Here is a 24,512-nt window from a genome sequence, read left to right as displayed (position 1 = left end):
GGTTTACTACAGGACACAATGTTGAGCCTATTTAGTATCTAATTCTCACAACTGAGGTCAATGCTTCTGGCCTAAGTTTATCTAAGTTTGCAGACAATTGTAAATTGTTAGTCGATCTTCTATGGATTCACAATTGCTCTGTCACAGATTAGACTATATTACCAATTGATGCAAGGACAATAATCTCAAATTCAACATGAAAAAAGTGGTAAAGTTAATTTTGGTAAAAAACAGTTTTCCATACCATATAGGTGGCACAATCCCCTTCAGTCAGGCACTGTTAAAAGAAATCTAGGCACTCTTTTGATAACATCTTATCTTTTGACTATCATTTCTACACAGTAGTCAAGAGAGCCTTCTGTCTGTCTCATCTAATTTCCAAACACATCACTGTAGATCCAAACTCATCTTCATTCTCTTTTACTCATATCTTATCACACCCATTATTCAGAATAAATCCAAATTAAGGAGAAACCAGTCAAACAGGAAGCAACTGGTCAGTTGCCGTATAAAGATATTTTGGAGCCTTCCACAGGAAACCAGTATAAACATTCACTTGAAGCTGGACAGCAAGGAACGGAACAGGAAACTGTGGAAACTCTGACGCAGTCAGTGTTGAAGAGTGATAGGCCAGTGAGTTCCCATATGACAGAGCAACAGATGACACAGGATGAACTTAAAGCGAATGTGCCACAGGAAGATGTTACAGAACTTTCTATAGAATGCCTACAGGAAATGGAGAACAAAAAATGTGCCCTCAGTTTAGAAGAAAATGGGCTAAGACAAGAGTTGCTTGATTTAATAGAAATAGACAGACATATTAAGATCAATGAAAGGAATAGAGTGCAGAAGGTCAATAAAACCCAAAAAGTCAGAAGTTTGATAAAACAAATGAACACAGTAATTAGGACTGTCCATAGATAACCAGGCAATATAACAGAAGTAAATAGGATATATTACTGTGCAGCCAAATTAATAACAGATAAAATTCTACCACAGGAACACAGGGTAGTAGGGGAATGGAAGGGGAGAAATTGAATACCATCATGGAAGTATAGAGAAAACTATAAAGCAATTAAGACAAGACGTGTCACTGTTAGAAGAGTATAGAAGAGGGAATAGATCAACAAAAATACTCAGAAAGATAGACGTGATAAAAACAATGTGCAGCATTATAATGGATCAGGACGCATCATGCACTATCGCTAACAATAAACTCAAAATATCAGCACAGGCATAAAAACTTAGAAGATATACAGATAAATATAAAGGAAAAGTACAAAATAAGTAATTTATTGATACCCAAAAAAGGGCAGCCACGGTGGTGCAGCGGTTAGTGTTGCCGCCTCACAGCAAGAGGTTCTCCGGTTCGATCCTTGGCTGGGGTGCCTTCTGTGTGGAGTCTGCATGTCCTCCCTGTGGTCGCGTGGCTTTCCTCTGGGTGCTCCGGTTTCCTCCCACATCCCAAAGACATGCTGTAGGTGGATTGGACACTCTAAATTGGCCCTAGGTGTGAGTGTGTGCATGTGTGTGCCTTCTGTGGAAGGTTGAGTGCCAGGCTGGCAACTCAACACTGTAAAACTCCACTGCCAATCATGAGCGGACAGGTGATCCGCTGTGGCAACCCCTAACCAGGAAAAGCCAAAAGAAGAAGAATTGATGCCCAAAAAAGGTTTATAGAGAAATGGGAAACAAGGTAAAAAGGAACTGAAAGACCACCAAAAAAAGAAGAAATAGATATATTTTGGAGCATTTATGAAGATCCTGTGGAGTATAACAAAAATGATAAATTAAGTAAAAGAAAGAATAAGAAGTTCAAAGGTACAAAATATGAAATGGGATGAAGTAACAGCTAGAGAGATTGAAACTAAGTTAAGAAAAGTCACCAAATGGAAAACCCCAGGCCCAGATGCAGTACCTAACTTCTGGTAAGAAGTATTAACATCTTTGCACGAAGATTTAGTCATGAGTAGGAACTATTTATATGCGCACCCTGAATAGACACCAATCTGGCTAACAACAAGAAAACTCTCTGTCTTGCCCTTAACCATTAAGCTGTCTGCTTAACAGATTAGGGGGTCTATATTAGATGAATGACCGTTCCGATGTTCGAATCATAGATGGCCGACATCATATGATTGAACATCGGAAAGGTCGAAGGTGAAAGTCAACGGCTTTTCACACGCAGAATGGGACATTTTCCCTTTCTGCACTGAAGTGCATTCTCGGAGTTGGTATATTTAAGTAAGGGGGTGTGAGGGTGCAGGGGGGCTTGCCCCCCTGCTCAGAGCGGAAAGGTAAGTTTTTTTTTTTTTTTTATTATAGAGTCGATGTTTAGAACTTCACTCATATGAGTTCGCTCATGTGAGGTTCGAAGTTTTTGAAACTTTGACTATATAATATAGACCCCAGATTAGGTCATGGCTATAATTTGGCTCATAGAAAACAATAAAGTGTAAAGCCTTCTCATCTTCTCTTTGTCGATGATTTAAAACTGTATAGCTCATCAGATAAGGAACTGAAAACAGAACTGCAAGTAATCAAAACCTTTTTAGATGATATAAGAATGTCATTTGGTCAGGATAAATATGCAAAAGCAGCCTTTAAAGCAGGAAATCTGCAGCACCAAGAAAACATCAATTTGGGACAAGAATGTGATATAAAAGAAATTGAGCAAGAGGGAGTGTATAAATATTTGGGAATTGATGAAGGATCAACAATAAAACATGAACAAATGCGAATAAAAAAATACATGCTGTAGGTGGATTGGAAACTCTAAATTGGCCCTAGTTGTGAGTGTGTGCATGTGTGTGCCTTCTGTGGAAGGTTGGGCGCCAGGCTGGCAACTCGACACTGTAAAACTCTACTGCCAATCATGAGCGGACTGGTGATCCGCTGTGGCAACCCCTAACCGGGAAAAGCCAAAAGAAGAAGAATTGATGCCCAAAAATGGTTTATAGAGAATTGGGAAACAAGGTAAAAAGGAACTGAAAGACCACCAAAAAAAGAAGAAATAGATATATTTTGGGGCATTTATGAAGATTTATTTATTTATTTTATTTTACATTTGTTAACCGGGCTAGTCTGGCTGGATACATGTCCATTTCCAGCAGAGGCCCGAGGAGAAAAGCTCCATTAACATACTATTAACTTTACAGTAAAAAACAATCAATGAATCAAAACAATCAATCAAACACAAAAAGCAAAAAGCAAACAACAATTAAACAAACAATATAAAACATGGAAGCAGATAAAGGAACGGTTATTATGTAGTTTAGAAAAATGCAGAGGTAGTAAAACAAGAGATAGCAGTGGAGAGGCAATATTACAATTAATTAATTGCTAGAGTGAGACTGTCACGGAAAGAAGAGGATTGAGAAAAACAGTGACATATGGAGAGTCAGTAACAAAATTGCACTATGTACAATGTAGAAAAGTACAAGTTGTGCCAGGGCACTAGTATTTAGGAAATAGATTAGCATAGAAGTAATCTGTATGTGAGTAAGAGAAGAAAAGATGACAAGAATGTAGTGATACAGCATGAAGCAGGAAGATATAGGAAGTGTAAAAGAAAAGAAGGAAGAAAAAATATGCAGGTTGGTCAGTAGAGGGATAAATCAGAAGTAAAGAATAATCAGTGGAAGTGAAAGGGAGGGGACTGGAAAGAAGTGAATTCTTTGCTGAGCTCAGTCAGGATTGGAGCATGGGCATAGCCAGTGGTTTTGTAAATGATCCTCTGGAGTATAACAAAAATGATAAATTAAGTAAAAGAAAGAATAAGAAGTTCAAAGGTACAAAATATGAAATGGGATGAAGTAACAGCTAGAGAGATTGAAACTAAGTTAAGAAAAGTCACCAAATGGAAAGCCCCAGGCCGAGCGTACCTAACTTCTGGTTAGAAGTATTAACATCTTTGCACAAAGATTTAGCCATGAGTAGGAACTATTTATATGCACACCCTGAATAGACACCAACCTGGCTAACAACAAGAAAAACTCTCTGTCACTGTTGCTTTTTGCCTTGCCCTTAACCATTAAGCTGTCTGCTTAACAGATTAGGGGGTCTATATTAGATGAACGACCGTTCCGATGTTCGAATCATAGATAGCCGACATCATATGACTGAACGTCGGAAAGGTCAAAGGTGAAAGTCAACAGCTTTTCAAGTGCAGAATGGGAAATTTTCCCTTTCTGCACTGAAGTGCATTCTTGGAGTTGGTATATTTAAATAAGGGGTGTGGGGGTGCAGAGGGGCTTGCCCCCTTGCTCAGAGCGGTAAGGTAATTTTTTTTGTTTTTTTTATTTTATTATATAGTCGATGTTTGAACTTCACTCATATGAGTTCGCTCATGTGAGGTTTGAAGTTTTGAAACTTCGACTATATAATATAGACCCCAGATTAGGTCATGGCTGTAATTTGGCTCATAGAAAACAACAAAGTGTAAAGACTTCTCACCTTCTCTTTGTTGATGATTTAAAACTGTATAGCTCATCAGATAAGGAACTGAAAACACAACTGCAAGTAATCAAAACTTTTTTAGATGATATAAGAACGTCATTTGGTCAGGATAAATGTGCAAAAGCAGCCTTTAAAACAGGAAATCTGCAGCACCAAGAAAACATCAATTTGGGACAAGAATGTGATATAAAAGAACTTGAGTAAGAGGGAGTGTATAAATATTTGGGAATTGATGAAGGATCAACAATAAAATATGAACAAATGCGAATAAAACTTAGTAAGGAATATTTTAGAAGACTTAAATTAATTCTGAAAACAGCGTTGACATCTAGGAACAAAATTCAAGCTATAAACTAATTTGCTTTTCCAGCCCTAACTTACAGTTTTGGAGTGAGTGATTGGCCCCAAAATCTGTTGGATAGATTATATGGGAAAACAAGAAAGATGCTTCATGCTCATTAAATGATTTATAAAAATCAGTGCATACCAAGATTATATATTCCCCATTCCGAAGAAGGTATGGGCATCCTTGAAATTGATTACATGTCTAGATCTGCAATAGTGGGACTACATACATATCTGCTGACCTCACAAGACCCAAACATAGTGAATGTTTTGAAATGTGAGGAGAATAAATCTAAGATGACTTCCCTGCTTAGTCTAACAGAAGCATATCGCCTCGCCATCAAGCGGGAATGGAAATCAAAAGCAGAAGTAGGCAAAAATTAGGCAGCAACTGAATGTGCCAAAAAACAAAAGAAAGAATATAAGGTGAAGGATCAGATGAGAAGGCAAGAAATGTGGAAAATGCATAAATATAGTTGCAAGTATAGTAAAAAACAAAAGATGAAAGGTTAATATTGGTGGCCCAAGATAGTGGGCTACATACACGTTAGTTTACAAAGTCCATTGAACATGTGGGAGAAACAGATAAATGTAGGTTTTATAAAACAGAATTGGAAACAGTCGCACACCTCTCTTTGCTGGTTGTGACATACTAAAGGCAGAAAGACTGTATACTGAAAGGCATAATAATGTGGCAAGACTGTTGTACTGGGGATTGTGCAAACATTATGGTATTAAGGTGGCTGAAAAATACTGCAAACATGATCCACAAAGCGTCATAGAAAATGAAGTCTACATCACATGGGATCACCCATTACCAACAGCTCAAAAGGTAGGTGTGAGAAAATCAGATATAGGGGTCCATGAAAAGAAGACAAAACTAGCATTGATCATTGAAATCACTACACCCAGTGACTACAGTGTTTTGCATACAGACAGACATAAAGTTATAAAATGTCAGGATTTGGAGGCAGAAATGAGAGCAATGTGGAAGAACAATACCCAGACAGTTCCAATAGTAGTAGGAGCAATGGGTCTTATAAAAAAGAATCTACAATCGTATTTAGATATGGTAACAATACATGCAACTCCATACGAATTGTAGAAGGAGTCATCACTGGGCACATTGCGCGTGCTGTGAAGAGCACTTCTGACTGACATCAAAGATTGAAACAATACTAATTTCATGAACTTTAATCGTACTTTGACTTAGGAATGGGGTCCATTCCCATCATGGTATTAGAAACTCAAAAGACTTGGAGAAATTAAAAAAGAATAATGCAGTAATAATGTGGCAAGACTGTTGCATTGGGGATTGTGGAAACATTACAGTACTGAAGTACCTGAGAAGCAATGGAAACATAAGCCACAAACCATTATAGAGAATGATGTTTATATCACATGGCTCAGCCATTACCAACAGTTAAAAAAATAGATTTAATTACTTATTTATTTATTTTTTTCAGTTTGATGACCGGTGTAGTCCACTGGGCCTGGAAGAGCCCATTTTCAGTGGAGGCCAGGGGAGAAAAACTCCACAGACATTGACAATAATACAAAGTTATAAATGCAGACATAGACAATTAAAGTTGTAGAACAATGGTAGCATGCAAATGATGAAAAGTATTGGTTAAAAAAGAAAAACATGTAATTCAAACAGTCTGAGTAATATTTACAAAGTATACATATTATAGGTTTGTGTACAAAGATTCAGAGTTAGAATTCTGAAGAGGGAAAGAAAAAGGAGTGGATTCTAGGAGGAGTTACAAATGGCAGAGGGTAAGAGAGGAAGTAGATGCAGAAAGTAAAAGAGCACTATAGTAGTTGGTTAAAGCTTGTAGTGTCTGGGAGATGGTATTAAGGAGTTATGTAGTAGGGGAACAGATGCAAGAAAAACAGATATAGTAGTTCATGAAAAAACAAAAAGCATTGATTATTGAAAATTGCTACACCCACTGATTATAGGGTCTTACATACAGAGACACAAAGTCATAAAATACCAGAATTTGTAGGCAGAAATGAGGGCAGTGTAAACGAAGGATACCCAGGCAGTTCCAAAAGTAGTAGGAGCAATGGGGTCTCATAAAAAATAATTTACAGTCTTATTTACCAATAAATACATCTTGTTACCAATCACACCCTTACTACCCTCATATATTTAATTACATCACTCCAATTCATTCCTATCAATTAACCAAGGCCAATTACTATGAATATCTTCCTCCAGCAAATGACCCTACTACTCCTTCTAGCATTTATCTACCACATCACTTGTTCCAACTACTCAATACAAAACAGCTCTTCCTTCACCCATAAATCCACATCCATTATCTCTCCCATCCCTTCTACATACTCCCTAATGATAAGCCCTACCCTATTCAACACCACTGCCACTACTTATACCCTTCTTAAACCCATCAACACCTACCCCAAATCTGTTATTACCCACAAATACATAATAATACTGCAAAAGATAGTGAAAATACTACAAAAAAAAAACGTGAACTATTAAATGATGGAGATATCCACCCTAACCCAGGTCCTTATGATACAAATCCTCCTACTAATACACAACCTCCCAAACTAACCCAAATCAATACCAGACCAGCAAATAGTCTACTCTTTCTAAATCTAAATATCAGGAGCTTCAATAAAAAGATACATGAGCTTCATACTCTAATCTCACAATATCTCCCAGATATAATCAGTTTAACAGAAACATGGCTAAAACCAATTACCAAGGATACAGAGATCCTACCACCTGGATACAGTATCCTTTGGCAAGATAGACTAAAGAAGAAAGGTGGAGGCATTGCTCTACTTTATAAAAATACACTTTCCATAGCTAAAACTGAGTTGACTTTAACCCCCTTGGACAAGGTAGAAATACTCCTAACTAAGCTCAAAATAGGTAACAACAAAACTATCAACTTAGTAACAGGTTATATCCCCCCAGGCAATAATATCCCCATCATGGAAAATTTACTACAATGGCTATCACAAACCTTGCCACAAGAAACTATTCTATTAGGGGATTTTAATATTGACTGGCTCACAGGCTCTTCCCAGGCTCCCACTAATTATATCAACCTACTTACCTTCTTTCAACTAATCAAAGAACCCACTAGAGTAGACAAACAGAGTAAAAGAGAAACACTTTTAGACTGGATTTTACTAAACAAAATACCTTGCTCATATTTAGCAAGTACCCTTCCTGACTCAATAAGCGACCATCAAACTACCTTCCTACTCAAATATAACTCCCACCACCCCCAAACCCCCATACTCCAAACAATAAGAAACAAAAAACACTTCAACTTACCAAACTTCTTACAAGATCTAAAGCTCTACAACTGGTCACAACTGTATTATCTACCCCTAGACAAAGCTATCAAACACTTTAACTCTACCTTCCTAGAGATACTAAATAGGCATGCCCCTGCAAGAACTACCAGAGTTAGATCTAAAACAGTTCCATGGTTAACAAGGGAAACAAGGCAAAAAATAAAAGAAAGGAATAGAGCCTGGACAGCCTGGAGGTCCAACAAAAACCCAGGAACACAGCAAGCATACCAGCAGATAAGAAATCTTACTAAGAAAGTAGTTATGCAAGATAAAAGAAATTACTTTATAACCCATCAAACCCAATACTCGAACAATCCAAATAAATTCTGGGCAGGCTTAAACAGGTTACTACACCCTGGAAAAACCACTATCCCACCCCCAACAACAGGCTTAACAAAAGAAAACATAGCTGAATCATTTAACTCATTCTTTACTGAGACTGTCCTTGCCCTTGCCCAAAACCAAACCTGCACAAATACTACCAGTGTCCCCCACGAACCTAACAGCCCCACATTTAAGCTATAACCCACCCCAACCTCCTATATCAGAAAACTACTATCCCAACTAAATCCAACAACACTAGGAGCAGATTTCCTCCCCAATGAATTCTTAAAACTAGCAGCAACTGAAATAGCTAAACCAGTCTCAATCCTAATAAACCAATCCATCTCAGAAGGTTTAGTACCCTTGATCTGGAAAACTGCCTATATCATACCCCTACACAAAGGGGGAAATTCTTATGACATATCTAACTACAGACTAATAGCAATATTATCCCCACTTGCTAAAATATTAGAAAAATGTATTCACCATCAATTAATGACACATCTTATTGATCAAGAGCTCATATCTCATACACAGCATGGGTTTCGGCCAGGACATAGCACAACCACCGCCCTGCTAGCATTCATAGATACCATTAATCACAATAGGAATAATGGTAAGCTTTCTTCAGCCCTCTTCCTAGACCTATCAAAGGCATTTGATATGGTTAACCATGAAAAACTAATCTCCCATCTTGTAAACCTAGGCTTAGATAACTTATCAGTCTCCTGGTTTAAAAACTACCTCAACAATAGACAACATGCAGTACTATGGAATAATAATTTGTCTCCACTCTTACCTGTAACATTCGGAGTACCTCAAGGATCTATACTGGGCCCCCTGCTGTTCTCAATTTTTACAAATAATCTCCACTCAGTTGCAAAAAGTTCAAGCCTTATACAATACGCAGATGATTCAACTATAATATGTAGCACCCCTACTTTACCAGATCTCCATAAAAAGACGCAGGACAACTTTCACTCAGTGGAAACATGGCTCACTGAGAATGGCTTGTTACTCAACCCCCAAAAAACCAAGCTCCTACTATTTCATCCCTCAACTATAACTGCCCCCACCTGCACCTTTACTATCCACTCAAATAACGGAACCCCCATATCACCTGAAGCCCAGACAAAATTACTAGGTATTACTATTGACAACAAGCTCAAATTTGATGTACACATTAATCTGGTCATTAAAAATACTAACAAAAAGCTAGGTAGCCTCTACAAATATAAAGCATTCCTGACCCATAATGCTAGAACTACAATTGCACGTACACACCTTCTCTCAACACTACTGTACGCCTCACCCATCTTGATTAACTTATCCAAAACAGAAATCAATAAAATGACAACCTGCTATAATCAGATAGCCAAATTTGCCAATAACAGCTCCTACAGAACACATCACTGCCTAAACCTAAAGCAATTGGGCTGGCTTGAACTACCAAACTTACTTATTCATAGTCAGCTGGTTACTACTCACAAGCTACTCTATCAACAAAATATATCACCTTCACTGGCTAACATTGTCCAACAATATTCCTGTCCTATGCAACTCCGCTCAACTGACAAACTACAGTTAGCTGTTACTAGATCCAACAACCATGCTGGTGACTCCCTTTACTCTTCTTATGTGGCCAAAATCTGGAACTCCCTGCCTACATCCATATCCCTGATAACCTCCCTACCTACATTTAAAAAAGCTATCTACAACTACCTCAGCAGCAAATGGCTATGTCCCCGTTCAGCTCCAGACTAATACCTGATCCACTCCAGTATTGTTGCAACTATTGTCCTAAACTAGAGTCCTATTTGTTACCTGCATATAAATGTATACCACATCAGAGGTATGATGACATACATGTAACAGTGTTAGTATGAACAATGTAAAACTGTTTATTGACTATTGTAAACTGTATCTGTCTGTAGTTTATACTTGTAAGTGTCAATAACTAGATACCCTAATGGATCTAGATAAAATATGTACCCAAGTTTGTCTGTATGTTCTGTAAAATTGTCTCTTTGGAGCTTTTCTCCCCGGGCCTCCACTGAAAATGGACATGTATCCAGCTGGACTATCCTGGTTAACAAATGTTAAATAAAAAAAATAAAATAAATAAAATAATAAATTTAGATGTGCTACGGATACATATAACTCCATATGAATTGAAGGAGGAGTCAGTTCTGAGCACACTGGAGGACTGTGAAGAACATTTTTGGCTAACATCAAAGATTGAAACAATACTAATTTCATGAACTTTAATCATACTTTGACTTAGGAATGTGGTCCATTCCCATCATGGAATTAGAAACCCAAATGACTTGGAGAAATGAAACCAGGAATAATGCCCCTTTTGACATATATTTATCTAAATGTACAATTCATCTTGAGACCCCAGAAATTCTTAACCAAAAACACTTCACCACTCCCTTAGCTATCATAGCCAACTGTCAGTCCTGTCCACACTATCCTATAGGCTCCCCATGGTGATCTATATCAAGCCTTCTGTACCAGCTTAACTTTGTTGATTTCCTGTGCCATTTGAGGTCGAACAATGTCTAAAATACTTACATGAAAGACCTAAATCTTTAGCAGCAAATTAACAGAACATACTGGCATGGCAGAGTGTTATCACAATGTATTCCTCACCTATAAAATAAAATTCCACTACATATCAAAAAGCATTACCCTTACCATACAGAAGATTAATCTCAACAACTAGATGGGTATCCACAGTTTTTCAGGCCTCTCATGTATACCTCCTCAACACTGAAAAAAGCTTTAGATAAAGGTTTTCAGGCTAGGCTAATAATAACCCAAAAGCATGATTGCATAATATATACTTATGAACCTTAAACCATCATAGCAATCCTGTTTTTGTTACTGCACAGGTTTATTTTCTCCACCACTAGACCAAGTTACTACACTACTCAGCACTCCGTTGTTCAAAATCATCATGGGTCAGTGCTCCCAAATTAAAATCAGCCTTATAAATAACAGAACAATCATACATATTGAGAAGATGTCAGGATGATGGCATTATTTTGAAGTGACCTTGTTTTGACATTACCATAGGGGAAAGGGCTTTTACTAACTTCAGGCCAGCAACACAGAATCAACTATCCACAGGAAAAACCTTCTCAAACAGATGGCTTCAAGGCTAAACTGAAGCAATATATAGTGTGAGAAAACTGTCAATAATTTGCTGCAGTCTTGTAGACTTACTGTAACTGGAATATTTACAAATGCTACCTAAAGGTATGCTCCTAGGAGAGCTCTATCCAGTAAATACTGTACAGATATTCACATTGCTTGAAATATTGTGAAGATTGTTTTCCTGCTGCTCCTTTTCTGTGTGTATTTACCTTTGATATGCATTTTAATGCATATGATGTATTATCACTTCTGTTATCTTTTTTTATTATTATTTTTTTGCATTATATATTTTGCTCCTCTGGAGTCCATGATTTGGCTAAAAAGGGTTACTTACCAAATTTAAATAAATAAGTTAACTAAATTAAATAAAATTAAATTAAATGTAGCAAGGATATAAATAGTCATTGTACACTTAACTAGATACTTCAGGAATACACGTTTTATTGAACAGAAGTGACAGCCATATATATACAGCATCAAACAGTGCAAGGAGAGACGTATACTATTGTCATTTCTGTATAATACAACCCATCACTAGATAATACCATACCTCTCTATTGTCCAAACGTTTTGCACAATATCCCTAAATTTACCTTATATTATTGATCTGTTTCTCATAAATTTTGATTTTCTGGTACATCACTGAGGATTATAGTCAGTATAATTCCAGATAAGAGTTTACCTCTTGTTTAAAAAATGCATGTTGATACAAAACCTGTCTTACTTATTTAAGTTAAGTAAGAAAAATGTTAACTCAGGGCCTTTGTCCCACCATTATTTTTGGCTTTGCCCAGAATTCATGTGCAAAGAAGTTCAGCTATGAATACTGCTGGGACAAAGGCTGCATTATAGAGATATTGTAGTCATAAACCCAGCATTAGATAATGTTGGGAGATGGGTTGCATTATACAGAAATGTGATTATTTTGAAAGAATGAGTCTAATGCTGATATTAGAGGGACTCTGTTACAATCAGCCATGATCAATACCCAATGTTGTCATCAAATCATATACAAAGGAACATGTGGGAGAAACAGACAAATGTAGGTTTTGTAAAACCAAATTGGAAACAGTCGCACACCTCGTTGCTGGTTGCGACATACTAATGGTGGAAGGACTGTATACTGAAAGGCATAATAATGTGTCAAGACTGTTGCACTGGTGATTGTGCAAACATTATGGTACTGAAGTGGCTGAAAAACACTGGAAACATGAGCCTCAAAGCATCATAGAAAATGATTAAGTTTATATCACATGGGATCACCCATTACCAGCAGTTCAAAAGATAGATGCTAGAAAACTGGATGTAGTGGTCCAAGAAAAAGAAGACAAAAGTAGCATTGATCATTGAAATCGCCACACCTAATGACGACAGTGTCTTGCATACAGAGAGACACAAAGTCATAAAATATCAAGATCTGCAGGCAGAAACAAGAGCTATGTGGAAGAAAGACACTCAGGCAGTTCAAATAGTAGTAGGAGCAATTATAAAAAATAATCTACAATCATATTTAGATATGTTACCACTCCATGTTACCCCATACGAATTGCAGAAGGAGTCATTACTGGGCACATTGCATGTGCTGTGAAGAGCACTTTTGGCTAATATCAAAGACCAAAACAATACTAATTTCATGAAATGTAATTGTACTTTGACTTAGGAATGGGGTCCATTCCCGTCATAGTATTAGAAATCCAAAAGATTTGGAGAAATTAAAAAGCGAGATATAGATGGGATAGGAACTGTACTACAGGTAAACAACTATTATATGCCAAATACAGTTCTGTGAATATGTTAGAAATAAATGCGCGAGCCTTAAAGAATCATATACTTGTATAGCAATAACTGTATTACAGAAACGTACTGCTCACATGCCACTAATTTCATTTCTGTACTGACAATGTTTCTGGCAGTTTAGCTTAGACGTTTACAGCTATGAGGTGCTACTGACCTTAATGCCTGAGTTCTGGGTTTGATTCCCTCTGTCACTACTTACAAGCTTTGTAAAAGAGGAAGTGGGTACCCTGAAAATGAGGCACTTTGCCTGGTGGACTTAGTTGCTTAACAAATAAATAGAATAAGCAAGTTTCACTGCAGACAAACATTGTCATCTTACAAAGAAAGAGTCTGATATGGGGAGGGCAATAACTGCCTCACTGTCAACACAGCAATCATTGCATAGCCATGAGTGGACACAGCAGTGCTGCAAGGTTTCCATTACAGACAAATGAACAGCTGTTAAACATCAAAAGCTTTTCTGTTGCATGTAACAGAAGAGAACAGCTACTGATGTAGAACAGCTGATAAACATCAGCATAAATGCCGCTGACAAGAAGCACAATAGAGGTAGGTATACCAGGTGTTTTACACAAACAGAAAAATAAAGACTCCCTTTATACAGGCACATTATTTACAGGAAATGAAGATGGATTTGCAAGGATTTTATTATAGAGAACTCAATTTTTTACAGTACTGGCAATGAACTGGACATCATTTTATGATAGTATGCCTGCATACCAGGCACCGAAACATATTTATTAACCTACTACATATAATTAGTTCAAGTCCTCTAGGCCCAGCAGCCAGCCAAGACCAACAGAGTGACTGGAGGAATGCATGCATGAGACAGAAGGCAATTCAATTCTTATGCTAAGTAGGAGGAAGTAGAATGCTGAGGAACAAACCTGTACCTGTTGCCATAGGCAGGCAAAGAGTGGAGACCTGATTGAGTTTATATGGCTTTTCAATATCCATGTACGTTTCTATGAATCTGCATTTTTTTGCTTTCAGATTACGATTGCTTCCCAACAAGATGCATGCCTTCTCCCTCCAATACATTAGAGCTGATGAAATGGTGATTGGTACAGTGTGCCTATCCCATGAATTATATTTGAAATAAAAGTTAGTGGTACAAGGTATTCATAGCTTGCTTTCTTTACCCAGATATCAACATGGCAGATGACCCAAAATCAAATAGACCCCGGGCAGGACAGAAGAGGCTCGGTACAGTGCGTCATGGGTGAGTACTACATTTAGTGTTTTGGTTTATGAATTATATTAAGCGTGCCACATGCCACCAATGTAGTAAACCATAATTATTAAACAGGAGCCACATATAGTGACATGTATAGCTTTGTTCAATCAAGAGCTAGAATAGTAAAAATCCTGATGCACCATACTGTCTAGCTGCAGGAAGCTTCCATGGATTACCGACTTCTCTTCGCACAGGGCTTTATCAGTGATTTGTTACTAATGCATTCAGAGCTATAAATGACACTGGGATTATAGTATAACACTGAGCCACTGGAGATTACATACCCTGATGTGGGTGGGAGCTTGAGAAGCACCACAAATGAACAAGGACTGTTATTTTAGTCACTACAAGGAATTAAAAGCAGGACAATTACTTGGCAGCAGCAGGGCATTACATTCGCCAGCTAGCAAGCAGTAGTAACATGGTCTGATATTTGCTTGTTACTGCAGAGAAACATATCAGCTATGCTTACATAAACACTAATAAATTCAAGTGGTCATCGCTGATCGCCTAAACTTCTAAAAGTCAGCTGTTCAGTACTGTGTCTATTTCCCACATGGAGGCAGCTACTGGCTGGAACCTTTAAGTTAGTTCCATGCTGCAGTACTGAGTAGTGCTATCTTCATCATCACACTGAGCAGTGCTAGCTTCATCATCAAAGGGACTATTGCAAAGTTTAATCAAAGGCCACTGCTCTCCTAGCCAGATTTTTTTTTATATGGCTTGCAGTTTTTTGTTCAGTATTATGATGGATTTGCTGCAGTGTCTGTGATCGTGAAGTGGATATGCACAAAGTAACAAAATGACCTAGTGCAGTACATTATAGCATTTCTGGAAAATCTAGTAGCTTAGTCACTTAGGGATGTTCACTCTTTCCCTATGATTGTGTGAATACAAAGTTAGTATACTTAAGTATTAGGAATGGTTGCGGGAGGGGGGTGGGGCTTGCACTCCTGCAGAAAAAGGTAATTGGTTGAATCTGTTACTATTTTCATTAATGTAAGCTTGAATTGTATACCTTTTGACTTGTATGTAAATCAAATTTTCTATGGTTTACTTTTAATTTTATTCATTTATTTGTTTTGGCTTGAATCCCTGCAAACAACTATTATGTCCTGTCTCACTTTAAGTCTCAGGGAGTTGTAATGGTAGGACACACAACGTGATGACTATAAGTTATAAAATAATGCCATGACCCAGTATTCCAATGGACATAGTCCTCAGTGCAACATATATGGATACCAGTTTCAAAATATTATCAGGAAACTTGCACATGAGACTAAAGTAAAAAATAAAGTCATTTTATTAACCAGAGGACTCATTAGTTAGTTAGTTTTCTGTTTTCCTGTGCTGCTATAAATTTTGCGCATTTGCATGGGTTAGCAATGCCCTGTATAGCAGCAACACCTAGAAAGAATGGTTTATAAAACTGTACCCTGTAAAGCAGTAATATAGCGTAAATACATTGTGCGCCATCAAGTTTAGAGCAGCTAATTGGAAGTCAGGTGGCAATATCTGTATTGTGTAAATATTAAAGTTAGTAGAATTTAGTACGGTTTAGCATAATCTACTCGGATAAAACACCCTTAATAGCCTTCTATCCCCAATACGCTACTCCCTTGTAGCTCAGAAATAAAAGGACTGTATAGTATGCATATGCAATTTCCTATAGCCAGCTTGATGGATATGAGCGTCTTGAGACAAAATAGCAATTGTCTAATGTTTACTGACAACCACTTAACCCTTAAAGAAGCACACTGCCTACACAATGACACTGGAGGCTAAACTCTCGCATACAAGTGCACATGAGGTTGTCGAAACCACACACACATGCACACACACACACATACACACATACACACTCATCTCACATAGCACTCAGAACACACACAGACTAATGTATGCTCTAAGGAAATTAAAAGCAATCTTCGTAAACAAAAAAGATCGCCTTGATCGCCCATTGTCAAAGCTATCTATGCCTTACAAGAAATTAAGGTTGAGACAGTGATAAAACTGAAACTGTAGCCAAATGCACTTATCCAATAAATACAACTCCAGAAAAACACCAGATACTTTAATAAAACAGCAAAGCTTTCGGATTACAAATCCTTCATCAGTGTTAGAATGTCTATATTAGATTCTAGAACCTTAAATAGTCAATTAAACAGTCACATGATAACAGCCAGCCTATAAAACATAAACCTAATTACAAAAATCACTAAATTATTTTAAAATATTCCTATATGCATATAACACACACATAAAATACAAAACCCATAAAATATAGTCATTTTTCATCTTATTTCTTTCTGTTTTTTAACTAGTATTGGCTTAATGGTCAGTGCATTATTCAGTCCTGATTTCATATCAGCTCTTAACTTAATTATCCAAGTGTATTCCCTATTCTCTAAAGCATTATTCAAGTCCCCAACTATTTGAGAATCTTTATTATCTGATATGGAGACTATTGCAAATCAGCATACACTGAAAGGACTTCTTACAACAGAAGGTAAACCATTAATACAAATAGCAACTACTACAGTAGAAACTATGGGAGTCGCTCCCCAGCAGATGGAAGGCTTTACTGAGCGTATATTGGTTTTGGAAAGGAAGGTTCAAGCCTTCAAATGGCTCCAATGGCAACGACTAAGCTTTAACGCTTATTTGGAGGTGGGAATAGCACCAAGAGGTTTGCGTATTAAAACTATGCCATCCTATGCTAATACGAACCCTGAACTTCTAAAGAAATGGCAACAATTAAATCTTAAATTGAGTAGTGATTATATGCAACTGATGAATGACTTTTTTGCACCAGTAGAGTCAGAAATGATAAATGAAATACTGAAGTTGGAAAATGAACTGTGTGAAAATTTGCATTGTCCCGATGTAGCACATCACTACCAATTGGTGTTAAACAGCCTGCAGCAATTAGATGGTAAACTGGAATCTACAAAAAAACAAAAATTGTTCATAGGTTCATACTAGGCTATCTGCCCTAGGGCATTTATAAGCCTAGCCAGAGTGTGTTTGGCTTTCGCCACCCATTTTAAATTAATTTTGCTATGCCCTTTTTCGTGGTTAGTATACTGTGCCTCTGTCTAATAGTGACACAGAAGTGATACCCGGGGTAAACCTACGATCTCCCATCCACTCATCAAGATTCCTCTTGAAGAGAGTCAATGAGGGACTCTGCCTAACCTGGACTGGGATTTTATTCCAGAGTGAAGGGAGCCTCTGGGTTATGAATCTGTCCCTCCAGCATGTCCTATTTATTTCAGTGCTGAGGTTCAAGTCTCTCGAGTGCATAGCTCAATGGGATTTGGATTTTCTGAGGTGCAGCATGTCCATTAATTCCGGGTTGGACATGACTTTATACGTCAGGCACAGATCGCCTCTGAGCAGGCGGTATGCCACTGAGTAGAGCTGGAGTTTCTTTAACCGGGCAGCATATGGCATCTGTTTAAGCCCTTTGATCCTCTTGGTGAGGTACTTTTGGGGTCTTTCCAGTTGCTGCAGGTGTCTGGTAAGGTACATCCCAAAAGGGGCATTGTACTCAATTATGGGCCTGATGAGGGATGAGTAAAGAGGCACGATGACCTCCCCTGATCTAGATGTGAATCCCTTCATGATTAGGTGGGCTATATAAAATGTTTTTCTAACCACTTTGGCCACGTGGTTGTCAAATGAGAGATTGCTATCAACTTGGGTCCCCAGGTCCCTAATTACTTCTTCTGTACTTAATGGATTACCACCTATGTGGTAATTTGTGGGCACTTTGTTTTTGCCAAAGGGGATGACTATACACTTTTTGGCATTTAGCTTGAGGCCATGGCTCTGGTACCAGTTGTCTGTTTCTATGAGGCCCTTTTGGAGGATGCTTGTGTCGGCTGGAGGGTCGATTATGGGGCCCAGTTTGCAGTCATCTGCAAACTTGGTCAGCCACAGTCCTTCCATGTTGGCCTGTACCTCCGAGAAATATATACCGAACAAGAGAGGTCCCAGGACTGAGCCTTGTGGGATGCCACTTGTAACTGGTTTGGAGTCTGATATGGCTCCAGCAATTCTAACCATGTGGGTTCTGTCCTTGAGCCAGTTTGCAACCCATCTAGTGACATAGGGGTTTATATTTAAGCTGGTGAGCTTATCTATAATGCTCAAGTGGGGTATTGTATCGAAGGCTTTTGCGAGGTCCAGGTAAGCTGTGTGGACCACCTTCCCCTCGTCAATGGCCTTGGTGACTGTTTCAAAGAAATCAACCATATTAAAGAGGCAGGATCTGCCCTTAACAAAGCTGAACTGGGTAGGATCCAGTGTCTGTAGGTCCCCAATATCTTTATTTATGAGGTCCATGATGATCCTTTCCATAGCTTTGCAGACCAAGCTAGTCAGGCTTATGGGGCGATAGTTTCCAGGATCCATTGAGGCACCACCTTTGTGGAGAGGGACCACTGTTGCTGTACGCCACTCTTTGGGTACATATCCTGTAGTAAGGCTGAGATTGAACAGTAGTTTTAAGTTTGGGTTTAGCTCTTCTTGGAGTTCATGTAGGACGCAGCCCGGGACACCATCTGGTCCCATTGATGCTGTGTTTTTTTGCTTTGGAGAGGGCAGCTCTTACCTGAGCATCTGAGATGTCAGGAGGGCAGCACTCTGCTGGGATAGATATTTGCCCTTTTGATGGGGAGGGGGGGGGAGAAGTTTATGCTGCACCTGTCAGCTAGGATGTTGGCAATGTCTGTGGGTTCGGTGTATTTTTTGTCATTTTGGACTAATTCTGAGCATATCTGGGAATTCCCACCCAGGTTCCTAACATAACTAAAGAAAGCCTTGTAATTATCCTTAGTGTCCTGTGCAATTTTTCTCTCGAAGCTGGCCTTAGACGATTTTATGAGCGCCCGTAGTTTTTTGCTAATACTGATCAGAGATGCTTTCCCTTTTAGGGATTTTGCTCTATCATGTAGTAGCTTCCTCCTTCTATTGTATAGTTTGTTTATGGCTGGGATCCACCAGACAGGACGTCTGCCTTTGGAGGATTGGGTCTTGGTTTTATTTGGGTTTGCATGATCCATGCATTCCTGAAGGTGTTTATAGAATGCATTTATAAAGGATTCTGCGGTCTGGGCCGTATTTTCCACAGGCCCGGGGGCTTTGAAGGATTCCACCTCGGTTTTGAGGAGTGTGAAATTTGCTTTAGAGAAGTTTTTCACTGTGGTTTACAGGGCAGGGGATGGAGTCAGGATGTGAATATCCAGTGAGATTAGTTTATGGTCTGATCTTACCAGTGAGGGATGCACTTCTGGTCTGGAGCACAGAGTCCCCATGTTGGTGATGATCAGGTCCAGTATGTTTTCCCCTCTTGTGGGAGTGGTAACAAGTTGTTCCATAGCATTTGAGTTTATAAACTCTAGGAACCTTTGGGCTAGGGTGTTTGAGCTAGAGTAATGCTCCCAGTCTATGTTTGGGTAGTTGAAGTCACCCAATATAATGGTGTTTGGAGAGACCTTCATATTTTCCAGTGTTCTCAGGAAGGCCGAGTGGGGTTCCTGGGTTTGGGAGGGTGGTCTGTAGCAGGCTATAAACTGGAAGGCAGTTTTACCCACTGTTAGTTGCACATGGATAGTCTCTGATGCTTCGTGCTGTGCCACCAACCTGGAGGTGTGGGTATCTTTGACGAATATTGATACTCCCCCTCCTTTTGTGGTTCGGCCCAAGTTTTGGGGCCGAAAAGCATGGTATGAGGTATAACCTGGTAGTGCTGGGGTGCTCTTGGGAGCCTTGAACCAGGTTTCGTTACTGCACAGATATCGATGTTCTCCATGCTAAGGAGAGTTTCGAGTGCGTGCATCTTGAGGTTTAGACTTCTGGCGTTGAGTAGCATTGCTCTTAGTTTCTTATCCCTTGTGATACCTATGGAGGTGGGTTTGTCTTTTGAGCCTTGCCTAAAAAAGGCACTATGGGGGTAGCAAGAGTCTTTGCCAATATCCGAAAGCCCAGGGGTGACAGGTACAAGCCATCCCTAGCGAAGCATCGTGGCTTGTCGAGCATGTCATCCCAGGCTGACAGGCATTGGATCCCCTTTGAATGACACCAATACTTAAGCCAATTGTTGAAATTGATCATCTTGTCTTCATATTGTGGCATCATTCTTGGTGAGGGTAAGATGCTACTCAAGGTCAGGGTCATAGCGGCCTGGGCTACATGCTCAGAGACCTCCTCTATGTCTCTTTTCATGTAGTCCAGGGAGGTACGTCTCAGGTCATTCACACCAGCATGGACAATGACCGAGTCATATTTGTACTTGCCTTGGAGTGACCTGAGTGCTTGTGTTATGTGGTGGATCCTAGCGCCTGACAGGCAGCTCACCGTGACCTTATCCTTGTTCAGCCTGGTGAACGGGACGTCAGTGTGCCTGATGATAGAGTCACCTATTACAAGTGTATCAGGTGTGTTGTTTAGCCTTAAGGGCTGTGACTGTTCGGCACACTGGCTTTGTGAGCTATGTGTTGCACGTGTTTTGTTTTGGGGTAGCGGTTGCTTGGAGTCCCCATGTTGGTGATGATCAGGTCCAGTATGTTTTCCCCTCTTGTGGGAGTGGTAACAAGTTATTCCATAGCATTTGAGTTTATAAACTCTAGGAACCTTTGGGCTAGGGTGTTTGAGCTAGAGTAATGCTCCCAGTCTATGTTTGGGTAGTTGAAGTCACCCAATATAATGGTGTTTGGAGAGACCTTCATATTTTCCAGTGTTCTCAGGAAGGCCGAATGGGGTTCCTGGGTTTGGGAGGGTGGTCTGTAGCAGGCTATAAACTGAAAGGCAGTTTTACCCACTGTTAGTTGCACATGGATAGTCTCTGATGCTTCGTGCTGTGCCACCAACCTGGAGGTGTGGGTATCTTTGACGAATATTGATACTCCCCCTCCTTTTGTGGTTCGGCCCAAGTTTTGGGGCCGAAAAGCATGGTATGAGGTATAACCTGGTAGTGCTGGGGTGCTCTTGGGAGCCTTGAACCAGGTTTCGTTACTGCACAGATATCGATGTTCTCCATGCTAAGGAGAGTTTCGAGTGCGTGCATCTTGAGGTTTAGACTTCTGGCGTTGAGTAGCATTGCTCTTAGTTTCTTATCCCTTGTGATACCTATGGAGGTGGGTTTGTCTTTTGAGCCTTGCCTAAAAAAGGCACTATGGGGGTAGCAAGAGCCTTTGCCAATATCCGAAAGCCCAGGGGTGACAGGTGCAAGCCATCCCTAGCGAAGCATCGTGGCTTGTCGAGCATGTCATCCCAGGCTGACAGGCATTGGATCCCCTTTGAATGACACCAATACTTAAGCCAATTGTTGAAATTGATCATCTTGTCTTCATATTGTGGCATCATTCTTGGTGAGGGTAAGATGCTACTCAAGGTCAGGGTCATAGCGGCCTGGGCTACATGCTCAGAGAGCTCCTCTATGTCTCTTTTCATGTAGTCCAGGGAGGTACGTCTCAGGTCATTCACACCAGCATGGACAATGACCGAGTAATATTTGTACTTGCCTTGGAGTGACCTGAGTGCTTGTGTTATGTGGCGGATCCTAGCGCCTGACAGGCAGCTCACCATGACCTTATCCTTGTTCAGCCTGGTGAGCGGGACGTCAGTGTGCCTGATGATAGAGTCACCTATTACAAGTGTATCAGGTGTGTTGTTTAGCCTTAAGGGCTGTGACTGTTCGGCACACTGGCTTTGTGAGCTATGTGTTGCACGTGTTTTGTTTTGGGGTAGCGGTTGCTTGGGTGTCTGCTTTGGAGGTCTCTGCTGCTTAGGCAGATTTTTATTTAGAGCCTCCGAGTATGCTTTGTGTGTTTATGTGTTTGGTTTGCTGTCGTGGTAGGTCTATGTGAGACTGGAATTGTAGTGAGTGTGGTTTCCTTCTCCTCCTGACTGGTTTCGCCAGTACTGAGTTGAGAGAGCTTTGCCTCCAGTATGGCTATATGGTTGCATCTCTCACATGTGTTGGAATTTGTTGGGAGGAGGAGAGTGTTGTCTGTGTACATGAGGCAGTTGTAACATTGCCTCAAGATTCCCAGATTCACCAGCTGGACCGGAGAGGAGATTGACAACTGACCTTTGGACATGCTAGAATAGTATTGGGAATTCCTTTATAATTGAAAAAAAAGGGCCAATGGGGAACAAGGTACTCATGGGGACTTATATAATTTCTTTAGTGAGCAAGTGCCAGGTATCTTAAATGCAATGTGTTACAGGTAACTTAAATGCAAAAACAAAAAACAGTAACTTTCTTTCAAGTGAAACAAGGAAATAAGTACAGTAAGCAATGCAGATATCACTAGGGATCCACAGAAGCACTGAAAAGCCAAGTTTTAGGTGGAATTAGCGTTTCAGGGAAATTACAAGCAAACAAACAACAAGCATACAAACAAAGCTAGATTCAGCAGGCCCGGATCTAGTCTATGCTACAGCAAACAAGGTGTACCAATTTCAGTAAGAAGCAGTTCAAATATGCAGGCACTATAAGCCTTTAACCAGAAATTCCCAGCTCAGAAGGGCAGACTCCAGCCTCTCTTCCCACAAGAGTGCAGACCACAAACCCTTTTAATGTAAAATAACTGGCCTGAAGCCCAAGTGCTTAAACCAGAATTAATACACTTTTAGAATAACAGACACTGAGCCCTCAATCAGCAGTTCCCAACTTAGAAGGATGTAAGCTACCTGTTCTGCCACTACAGTGCGGACCACAAACCTTCTTAATGTAAACAACTGGCCTGAAGCCCAAGTGCTTAAACCAGAATTAATATACTTTTAGAATAACAGACACTGAGTCCTCAATCAGCAGTTCCCAACTTAGAAGGATGTAAGCTACCTGTCCTGCCACCACAGTGCAGGCCACAAACCTTCCTAATGTAAAACAACTGGTCTGAAGCCCAAGTGCTTAATCCAAAAGACTTAGAATGATAGCTACACTTTAATCAAGTTACTACCAAGCAGTAATAGATACAATTGAATACTTTAAAGAATGCCTGGATTAGTGCTCAAGTTATACAAACAAAGCTAGATTCAGCAGGCCTGGATCTAGTCTGTGCTACAACAAACAAGGTGTACCAATTTCAGTAAGAAGCAGTTTAAATATGCAGGCACTATAAGCCTTTAACCAGAAATTCCCAGCTCAGATGGGCAGAGTCCAGCCTCTCCTCCCACTAGAGTGCAGACCACGAACCCTTTTAATGTAAAATAACTGGCCTGAAGCCCAAGTGCTTAAACCAGAATTAATACAGTTTTAGAATAACAGACACTGAGCCCTCAGTCAGCAGTTCCCAACTTAGAAGGATGCAAGCTACCTGATCTGCCACTACAGTGCAGACCACAAACCTTCTTAATGTAAAACAACTGGTCTGAAGCCCAAGTGCTTAAACTAAAAGGCTTAGAATGAGTTACACCAAGCAGTAATAAATACAATTGAGTACTTTTAAGATGATGCAAAAGCAAAATAAAGTAGGAAGAAACACAAATACAGTAACAGCAGATACATTTTTTTTTTTTTTTGAGTGAGCAAATGAGATGGGCCCAGGAGTTACAGGACAGAAACAAGTGCAAATGCAGGCCTTCAAATCAGAAAGTTGAGAGAGATGGAAGACCGCCCAAATGGCCAATAACTACAAATTCTGGGCCAGAACCACTCCTTATGTGGTAGACAGGTTACCTAGTGCTTACCACTCCCACTGATAAGCTAGAAGGCTTCCCTCCAACACAGAAAGGCTTGGGGGCTCAGAAGCTTACAAATAGTCCTGGATACAGCAAATCTGTATCTGGAACACTAATTACAGGAAAGATAGGAAACAGGCTTACAATTTTT

At 39.6% G+C, this 24,512-nt stretch overlaps 1 protein-coding gene across 3 annotated transcripts in view; it reads left to right on the top strand.

Annotated features, from left to right (window-relative positions):
* The window catches only part of LOC122809662 (RNA-binding Raly-like protein), a 904,169-nt gene that overhangs the window by 147,588 nt on the left and 732,069 nt on the right, over window positions 1–24,512 (top strand). For all 3 annotated transcript variants that reach the window (XM_044081323.1, XM_044081321.1, XM_044081322.1), the window contains exon 2: window positions 14,578–14,653. In XM_044081323.1, the coding sequence (XP_043937258.1) occupies window positions 14,578–14,653 (76 nt within the window). The remainder of the gene's footprint in view (window positions 1–14,577; window positions 14,654–24,512) is intronic.

This window comes from Protopterus annectens, chromosome 8.part0 (assembly GCF_019279795.1).
Source record: "Protopterus annectens isolate FY-2018-M chromosome 8.part0, PAN1.0, whole genome shotgun sequence".
Classification (NCBI taxonomy): Eukaryota; Metazoa; Chordata; order Ceratodontiformes; family Protopteridae; genus Protopterus; species Protopterus annectens.
The sequence above is the reverse complement of the archived record's forward strand: the minus strand, read 5'-3'. Positions and strand labels throughout refer to the sequence as shown.